The 10,529-nt window shown below is 37.7% G+C and overlaps 1 protein-coding gene across 1 annotated transcript; it reads left to right on the forward strand.

Annotated features, from left to right (window-relative positions):
* The first annotated feature begins 1,170 nt into the window (after nucleotides 1-1,170).
* Nucleotides 1,171-4,556, forward strand: BSX (brain specific homeobox). Its single transcript, XM_030220447.1, has 3 exons — nucleotides 1,171-1,423; nucleotides 3,766-3,956; nucleotides 4,311-4,556. The coding sequence occupies exons 1-3, from the start codon at nucleotides 1,171-1,173 to the stop codon at nucleotides 4,554-4,556; spliced, it is 690 nt and encodes a 229-aa protein (XP_030076307.1).
* Nucleotides 4,557-10,529: the final 5,973 nt, after the last annotated feature.

The raw sequence follows: 10,529 nt of genomic DNA on the forward strand, positions 1-10,529 counted from the left end.
CCCTAATTATCTAATAGCATGGGTTGCGAGAATTCTGGCTCTATTAAAACACTTTTACTATTAACAGCAGTGATTGGAATTGTGATGACAACTCGATCTCAACAAATTAGAGCCTAAAATCAGGAGATGGATGAGAAGTACCTTTTTTTAATTTCCATGAGTTTAACATCAATAATTAGAGCAATTTTGTGAGATGCGAGCTGAAATTATCGCTGCTATGATGTAGTGTATCACCCTAATTCTGGCAAATTGACTCTGGGGAAATAAATGTTACAGATTAGAAAAGACAAACATAAAAGCTAGAAAGATAATAACAAGGGTTAGGCATAAAATTAAAGGCGAATGACTCGAAAAGCATAATAGCAGGATGATACGGCAATGATGAAGCGGAACTTAAGAACTACAATTTTCAGCTTTTTAGAAATAAAATTGAGAAAAGGAAAATATAAGAAGTTTTTATTCAAGCCAGGCTAATGCAGGTTTTAACCTGTATATGTTCATTTATCTATACAATCTATACTAGTTAAAGACATTTTTTATTGTAATAAATATAAAATAATAAATGCAATGATAACCATGTCTTTATCATTGATTACATCTGGCTCTCCATGCATTCTCCTCCCATGCACAACTAAAATGTTTACACCTAGCTAAATGCTAAACCGGCAGTTTAAAACAGTCATGTTAGACCACACTTAATAGATGAACTACTGTTTACACTAGTTTCAAGACATTTACTTGAAAATTTCACTAAGCCGAAGAACGGTTTAAAACATTGGCAACCTTCGGCTATATTTGCATACAGCTCTGCCAATGGATTAGATATTAAATTGATTTTGCATAGGCCTCCATACAATTTATGTTCAGTTTCAGCACCTTGGCCAGCGCTCCTCCCAGCCAGTCTCACCATTAATGCCCAAGTATTGAGGCCAGTTCCCCCGCCCTGCTGCTCTACCATTGGCTGGATAAAGGTCTCTTTCATCAACCCGAAGGAACAAATCTGCTTCCCCAGAATCAAACCCCACCTTCATTTTATCAACTGCTTCTCCAAAATTGTGGGTTTCCAGTAGCACGGGGGGGAAAGGGGCCGACTAATTGTTTCATTTTAGCCCATTATAGAAGTTTTTTTTTTAAAAACTGCACTCTAGCATATCACACATTTGCGGGACAATGAATCTCAGCTTTACCCCACCAATGTCTGCCCCAAGGCCAACATCATTTTTTATTGAGGATATTTTACTGCATAAACCGAAACCTTTAAGAGAAACTCCGCCAGCCCATTTTGCCAGTTCGTTTGCATCCAGGGTTCCTATTCTGGAGTATGCATATCCGTTAATGCCAACACCTACAATCCTGACTCCTCATCCTCACCATCCTCTTCATAAGCCAGAGCACCACCATCCTTATTTTCTCACTACGTCTGGTAAGTAATTTTCTATTCTGCCAATGTTGTTGTTATTGTTGTTGTTATTGTTATTATTATTAAAATAAAAATGGGTAACGCAGAATACTGAACTAAATAATTTCCCTAGCAAAATGGTAATAGAAGAGAGATGAGTAGATAAAAGTGGGTAGGAAAACATATAGCAACCTATTCCAATTATATGAGAAGCAGCTAGAATCAAATATGGACATATAAATGAGTACTTTTTCATTTGCTCCACGCTCAAAGTGTGTCTGAAGACACAGGGCTATAGCTATCATCTATTGCAATGACGTTGGAGCCTGACCTAAATATAGTCTACAAATTACAATATTCCTGAAAAGCTAAACTCTGTCGTTGCACTATAGTCATATATAAAACAGAAAAAAAAGAGGGCATAATCACTTTTGTGAAGAAAATGGCAAATGAAAATGGGTTTAAAGCGGAAATTCACTCGCTGCTTAGGATTCAAGATGTTACAAGCATTCGATAAGCAAAACAAATAAAGCTCTGACAAACAATGTTCCTTAAAGCTATTGTGATGGTGTCTGGATTAAAATCTGATGATTATAATCATGATATTTATTAGTATATTTGAGTGGAAACTATTCCTGCTGGCGTTTGCATCGGCCAACATTGCAACTATTTATATCAAATATATTAATTTTATGATTTTAAAAAATAATAGGATAAAATTGTTCACTGGACGTTTGCCTATGGAGGGAAGACTTTTTTGAGGGGAGGGAAGTACGTTTATGCTATGCAACAAGTTACTTTTTTGAAGGTGTAAAATGCCCTTTAGAGTCGGCAGCGGAAGGAATGGTTATAAACTCAATAATCTCACCAGAATAAGGATAAATATTTCATTACTAATATTGTTTTTGTTCTTCTAGACTCTTTGGAAGCACAACAGAGAGGCAGAGCTTCCACCTTAGAGATGAGGGCATGTAAACTTCTGAAGCCGATGTAATTGTAGCGAGCTTTAGGAATGCTATTTGGACAAAGGATTATATAAATCAAATCAATAGTAGCAAATAATAATAATAATAAGATAAAACAAGATTATGGGGATCAAAAAATGGACTGTACAAATTTATCAGGAAATACTAAACGATGATAAACCTTGCCGGTTTTGTTTAGTAAAGCTGATCCTTTTAAAATTTAACACAGGATATTTAACTGCAAATCACTCTTTGATTATTAAATTCCAAGAAACCGTAATCACATATCAGCATCCAAACTATACATATTGTTGAAGAGTAAATCGAATGTAAATTGAGTAGGCAAATTGAAAATAAATTCTTAGAAATGTTGCTTCTGCAAAAATGTAGACTTTTTGTATCATATTCGAAGCTTAACATTTTCAAGCATTAGCGATGAATATATATATATATATACATTTTTTTTACAGGAAAGCTATTACTCAGTAAATAAAAGATTTTTTTAAATAAGTTTTTGCTACACATCCTTTTCATCAGAAGTAGAAAATTTGTGTTGATAAAATTTCTGCTTTTTTTTCTATATGCATCGAAAGCGCACATGTATATCTTTAAGTGTTTAAGTTATAATATACATTATTAGGTCTAAACGTGGTCTGGGCTTTTTTCATTTGAGAGAGTAATGCAAATACTAAAGGGGGAAAATATTTCCATTGTCACTGTGTACATCTCTCTAAAGCCTTCATTCTTTAAACTTGAATTTACTTTGAATTAGCTGGTCGAAATTCTAAAAGAAATTTCTACTATTACGTATCTTCAGTTCCTAACACCTTTGCCATTATCCATCCCATTTTAAGGACTCTTCCCCCCCCCCTCACCCCCCCCAAAAAAAAAGTTTGCTCAAGAGGAAGGGAAATGCATTTCTTCTTGTTATGTATGAACGTACGAAACTATCTGTGTACTTTAACTTAAAATTTCAGTGAACGCTTCTAAACCAGTAAGAAGACGAAACTAAAATCTAAAAAAATTGGTTTCTAAGAGTATATTTCAATCCTCAAGAAATAAGAAGTCAACAAGTTGTAGGTAACTCTTTTCACTGGACTAGCTTATTACGTCTGTAAGTTTTCTAGGTCTACCGTTAGTCCAATAAAAAGGTATCACCTAAAACTTCATTGTGGACCTCTTAGTTGTACATATCCAACCAGAATTCTTTGTATCATTAAGTAATGTATTGTATGCAACTATTGATTAATCTGTGAAAAGCGAGCTCTCTCTTTTGAAACGTTCTTGCATTGAAGACAGGGGTTGGAGAGAACTCTGCCATGACTGTTGGGGATGACATGGATGCCAGTCTTGCCTCGCCCTGGACTAGGCTGTGATTCGTTTCGTCTTCTTTGCCCGCAGGTCTGCCCGTGCCTGCCCTCTTCCCGCATCACCCCGAGCTCCCCGGGAAGCACTGTAGACGTCGCAAAGCCCGCACTGTTTTCTCGGATTCTCAGCTTTCGGGGCTGGAAAAGCGTTTCGAGCTGCAACGTTATCTGTCTACGCCCGAGAGGGTGGAACTGGCCACGGCTCTCAGCCTCTCCGAGACTCAGGTAAAAAAAAAAGTCCGACTGCAGCGCCTTTAGCATAATAACAGTGGGGCATGCATTGGTATTAGCAAAAGTATGACTCATTTATGGTGTTAGGTGTTAGAATTCTTTCTTTAAACCACGACCTTCGTCTGACTTGGGGTAACTCACTTAACCTCCCCTTTTTACTAGTCTTACCAGCATTTTAGCTTCTGTAATTTTGAGAACTCCGGCGCCCACGAATTGTCCCTGGGTTCCACCTCAGAGCGGCTGCAGCTTCTCAGGTTAAACTGCTTCTCAGTGTCTTGCAAAGGAATCTTCAGACCTTTGCTTTCTGTCTTCCACGTTCACGCCTTTGGCATTTTCCTTGATTTTCAGGTGAAAACCTGGTTTCAAAACAGAAGAATGAAGCACAAAAAGCAACTGCGAAAAACACAAGATGACCCGAAAAACCCATCGAGCGAAGGGTGTTTGGAGCACAGCTCCAGTGAAACGGAACTCAGTGAGAAATCGGACCCAGAAACAGCCAAAATCATCAGCCAGAATCCATTCCTGACCGAAGAAACCGAAGACGACGTTGACATAATTGAAGAAGATATCTGTTCGGCTCAACATTTAATATAAAAAGACTCTTTTTTTTTCCTAACCGTGAAGAGACAGAGTTACCACCATGATATAAATATATATTTTGTTTGGTTGTTTTTTTTTCTGGAGGGTGGGGTGGATTTTTTTTTGAGTACTTCTGAAAAGAGCACAGTTCCGTTTCTTTGTCTTCGGAGTATGTAAAGAACTATAGAACAATTTCCATTATAAATAAAATAATCTGTGAATTCATATAACAGATCCGCCAAATGTCTAGCACTCTAAAGGATTTTGCAGAGTCCAGATCAATGCAATACATATCAAGAACTTAGCCTCCCAATTCCAAAGGAGTTAAGGTAATGCTATAATTCGCACCCACGCAGCATCATTAACTAGACGAGCTAAACCTTATAAACCTGCTGTTATGAAAGCAGAACATTTACTATTAGCATGATGAATATGATTTAACTTTTATATCTTGTTACTTTTATATGACTTTTACAAAGCTATGCAGTGTCCGGTTTAGTTTACAATAACTGCTCCTGAGGTAATTTTTTTAATCATTTCTATAGCGCTACCAGTCGTACGCTGCGCTTCACAATTGAACATGAAGAAAAGACAGTCCCTGCTCCAAAGAGCTTACAATCTAAATCAGGACAGACAAGTTCCTTAATTACTCACCTACAATTTGTTATTCTGTATGTGATACAATTTTTAAAGTGTATCTTCGGGGGGGGGGGGGGGGGGGGGGGGGGGGGGGGGGGGGGGGGGGGGGGGGGGGGGGGGGGGAAGCAGTCGAAATCTTGAGTTGTAAATTATACATGCAGTGGTCGACCACGTAAAACGAAACCCTGATAAAGTTTAGAGATCTGGGACACACAGTCCGATATTTTCTTGAAAACAGAACCTTGCTGGTTCTGGACTCCTGGAAAAAAAATGGATTTGTTACAAACTGGAATACATTTGGTTGGAACAGCCTTAAAATTGTTCAAAAACCTTGAAGGAGGGATACACGGAGTCACTGTTTGATGAGTATTCGGTTTGGTGCAATATAAGGTATAGCGTTCGCAAAGTCGGTTCCTTGACTTTTCCAAGTAACACAATATAGTGCATGACAGCTTAAACTTCTAGTTATCTCATTGCATTATAGCATATACATGCAGAGTATAACTATGTGCATGTGTGTTTATACAGGTTTAGATAAATGTCAATAGGTGCATAGACGCTTAAATATACAAGGCCAAAACAGAACAGTTTCAAAGCACCCTAAACACTCTTAGGAAACTGACAATCTTAATGGTGAAGGAAGTTAACAGGTAACAGAGGTCTAAAAGTAAAATGCTCAAAAATAAAGATAAGATAAGTGTTTAAAAGTTTATAAAATATAAAGCATTGTCGAAGTAGCCTAAAATAGGGCTGATGAAGAAATTGATGTTTATAGGGGTCGCCACATAAAGCCCGAAGGGGTGGTGGACGACACACATCACTGAGGCATTCGAAAATTGAATACTATAGTAGAATGATATGGACTGTAAATAAAGATTGAATAACGCCTAAAGAAAATCAGAAATAATTGTAGACAGGGGATTGGTCTAATCGAGTACTATACAAAAATAAAGGGTAGCATATTGAACCTATCAGCCAATAACTTCGCCTCATGAATTTAAACCAACTGCCTGCTCTCATAACATAGGAGAGGTCCATCACCAACGGGCAAATTGATTCGAGAGGATGGATTCGTAAGGTTTCCGGGAAGCTTCATGTTCAGAACTCACCAGAGTTTGACCTGAATTCACTTCTGTGGATTTTTTTAAATGGGGGTGGGTGGGGTGGGGGTGGGGTGGGGGGTATTCTTTTTCTTTAGCTCTTATATGACCATTTTAAACACTTTTTCTTCCAAGTACAATCGGGACATTTTTAATATTGCTTCCAGTGGGATTGTATCTGCCTGTTCAGTACTTGCATGGTAGAGGCGGGTGATTCTGATGGGCTCCGAATAGGGCTTTTCTGCACTGTTGAGGCTACCAGGAAGTTAAGGTTAGGTAGCGGAGATGGTGACAGCAAGGGTAATTAGGTGTGTATGAGGGAAAGAGGTATATGGGAATGCCAGCGTCTTTTCTTTTCCAGACTGATTTATTTCCAAGGTAGAAATACAATTCATAAGTATTAATTGGATTAGGCGCCAATAAAATAGTAGGGAGGAGATACTATTAAGCAAAAACATGATTATAATATTTTCTGACAATATTCATAGCAGCACGTGCAAGCAAGGCTATACATCTGGCATATGACAAGCTGGACGGTAGGGAATGGTCTGCATAAATGTTACAGACGTCTATAATATTGCAGCTTTGAATCGGCAAATTCTAACATTTCACATCATTCTTTGAAAAAAAAGTTATTTAATTTTGGTATCCATAACAGATTATACAACAAAACGTAAACCCAAAAAAATGCTCTCGCGTCTTCATCACTCTACATATTTTTCATATTTTCCATATAGCCACCTTTTCTTGAAAGCCATTTTGTTCTCTTTGCCTTCCGTGTCTTCTCTTCCTCCTTTACTACTCACCCTCACTCTCCTCCATTCCACTGTTCTCTCATCTTCCCTTTTATCATTTTCCAGACTTTCACAATGTGAACCTACCAAGCACAGAATGGCAACAATTCGTTTTAAGATCCGTTCTTGGTTTTACCTCTACCTGGGTAACTAAATTATTTTTTCCTGTGTTACCAAAAATCAAACGATTTATAGTTAGATGGATATAGTTTCTTTTCTTTTTTTTTTTAAATCTTGTGGATCTGGTTACATTTCTGGTCCTCATTGCCTAGTTAATAGAAGATCTGAAACTTCTTCAGATGGAGTTAAGTCTTCTAAAAGTGTATATATGAATCAGTCTTGTGCAAATAAACATAGCTCCACTGTATAATACATGGTCTTTAGTTTTTATTTTACTGGTCTACTATAATCTGTCAAGGTTGTAATCTTTTTCAGCTCATTTGACCTACGGTTTCTTCCACAAACAAATCTCTGCAGTATTGTCTACTCAAGTGAAATGTTCCCTTATTCTTGCAGTATATATTAATTATATATATAAATCTGTAACAACAGTATCCTGGAGTGTCCATCATCATTTTGAAGAAATCATCCTCATGTTTTTGATGATCTTTATTCAGCACTACTGGCTCTATACTGGAGAAGTTATTTAGGTTTTAAGAAATTAAAGACATTTCCAACCCTCGTTATACTATCCAACAGATTCCATCCTACTTTTATAATTCTTTATTGGATTTTTAAAAGCTAATTAAGGCAATAGAATAGATAACCAATAATTATATTAGGGAGTCAATTGACATATTTGGTTCAGTTTGTTCCCAGTTCAGCTGCCGTTAAGTCCAATAAAGGTTCACTGACTGGTTTAGCCTGAATCAACTCATGCAGATTCAGTTCTGGTGCTCAAGAGAGAAATTAAATACAAGACATATTACAATTATCATTGGATCAAAATCAATTAAAAGTCTCATCCACAATGTGACATGAAACAAAAAAAGTACTTTTGAAGTACTTAATACAGCAGAATGCCTCCTTTACTTGTCTTGTTAAAATACTACTACTACTACTATTTAGCATTTCTATAGCGCTACAAGGCGTACCCAGCGCTGCACAAACATAGAAGAAAGACAGTCCCTGCTCAAAGAGCTATGTAATAAAAGTGAGCCAAGTATAGGACAATCAAGCCATTGTGACATCACTGATGAGGTTGGCTCTTATTGGTGGACTGAGGCATTATGACATCACAATATTAGCTCTGGTTACAAGAGACTACTACTACTACTATTTAGCATTTCTATAGCTCTACAAGGCATACGCAGCGCTGCACAAACATAGAAGAAAGACAGTCCCTGCTCAAAGAGCTTACAATCTAATAGATAAAAAAATAAAGTAAGCAAATCAAATCAATTAATGTGTACAAGAAGGAGGAGAAGAGGGTAGGTGGAGGCGAGTGGTTAGGAGTCAAAAGCAATGTTAAAGAGGTGGGCTTTCAGTCTAGATTTAAAGGTGGCCAAGGATGGTTCTGGGACCAACAAGCCCTTATGCTGAACTGATAAAATTGTGGTGAACCTGTTCATGGTTATACAAATAATGGTTTTGGTTCTGTTCCAGTTTAGGAAAAAAGAAAGGTTTGGTCTGGTTTTTAGTTCAGGTTCAGATCTGCTTTGACTCCCTTAACCCTGTTCCACAATATGGCTGTAATCAAAGAGTAACAGCAGAAATTCCTTAAGGCACTGGGTCATTGGGACCCAGGCCCCTGGTCCTGCATCAATAGAGGCTCATAAAAGTATCTTCTTCTTCCTGCTTCTCAAGCTCATTAGCATTGGAGGGGAACTCTCAAAGTCTTTCAGCTCTAGAGCCCCAAGATAGCACATGATAGCATTACACTTGAGGGACCTATATTAACATTTTAGATCAGATTTCCACCACTGCAAGAATTATTGAAGTCAAAAATAGTGCAAAACTTTAATGAATTTTAATTCCCAAACTTCTAGCTTCAAAACATTCTGCACAGGACAATTGTGGACAAAATCTAATAAAATAATTGCTTCAAAACATATTCAAGATTCTAGTGAAACTTGTCCTTTAGGGTTTAGTCCTCACAATGTCTTTGAAGAAACATGTTTGAAAATTATAAAAACTGATTTTACTCATACTCCTAGGATAAGTGGACCTATGGCCTATTGAAACTTTTCTTATACTGAATATGCCTTGAAGTCTAATTTCCTTCCATCTGTTTTAATTATGACATAACAATTCTCCAGCAATAAAGCACCTGTTGAACATTTCTATTCTGTAAAATTAAAGTCATGCAAATGACCCAAATATCTGAAGATACTGGGCCCACATCATTTTTCTCTCATGGTACAACAGCGATATTTGCTTCACCCGACTGTATGCTCAGCATATATAATTCTAATCATTGCGGATTAAGGGGCCCTTTTGCTACGCCGTACTAAAAAGTGGACAGCGCTGTTGTTGGCACATGGGTTTTCTGCGTGCAGCCACTTTTTAGCATGGTGGGGAAATGGCCACATTTGTATCTTTTTCTGTAATGGCCACATGCTAATTGTCCAATTAGCACATGGCCATTACCGCAGGAACCCTTTCATATTTTGTAGGTGCTAAGCGCTCCTGCACTAACCCTGCACTAATTGGGCAGGGCATGGCAATGTGCCTATGGTACCTGTTTAACGCAGGGCATGGCTACTCTCTGCCCATTGCCATGCCTCCTGCACTAAAAATAAAAACTATTTTTAAGCGCTCAGCACATCCCATGGCAATGCTTTTTGATGTGCGATAGGCATGCACTCCGCTTACCGCGACTTAGTAAGAGGGACCCTTAAGGATGGAGAAAATTTATCCTAATCTATCTCATTTGATGTTCTACCATTGTGGCTGCTGTGTTCCACCCCCTACCTACTGGTTACTTCAAAGGAAGATGAAAATAATAATAAAAATAATCATACTGATATTAATAATTTGTATTTCTAAACTACCTTTCTAATTTTAGCTCAAGATGGTTTACAACATTTTTATAAGGTATGATAAATCCCCATCTCATAGCTGAGTAAGTACTGGAGGCACTGGAAGATAAAGAGGGACATTTTCGATATGATGTCTAAATCTGACTTTGGAAGTTTTGCTGAAAACGTTCGCAAAGCAAGTAGTGAAAATGACCATTTTCAAACTAGAAAAATGCCTCTCTTTTTTCTTTAAAAATGACCATTTCCTAGATGATGTTTTGCTTATACACCACTATAATAGCCCTTATGGCTGAAGGTGTGACCTATATGTGGGTGCAGTACGTTTGAGGTTTTTTTTGGGGGGGGGGGTGGAGACTGACACTTTCCATCACAAGTGTAATAGTAACAGTGGATTATGGGCCTGGGTCACCTTCTCTACAGTGCACTGCAACAACCACTAAGCAAGTCCAAGAACCTGCTTGCTGCTCTAATAGG

This window comes from Microcaecilia unicolor, chromosome 12 (genome assembly GCF_901765095.1).
Source record: "Microcaecilia unicolor chromosome 12, aMicUni1.1, whole genome shotgun sequence".
NCBI lineage: Eukaryota > Metazoa > Chordata > Amphibia > Gymnophiona > Siphonopidae > Microcaecilia > Microcaecilia unicolor.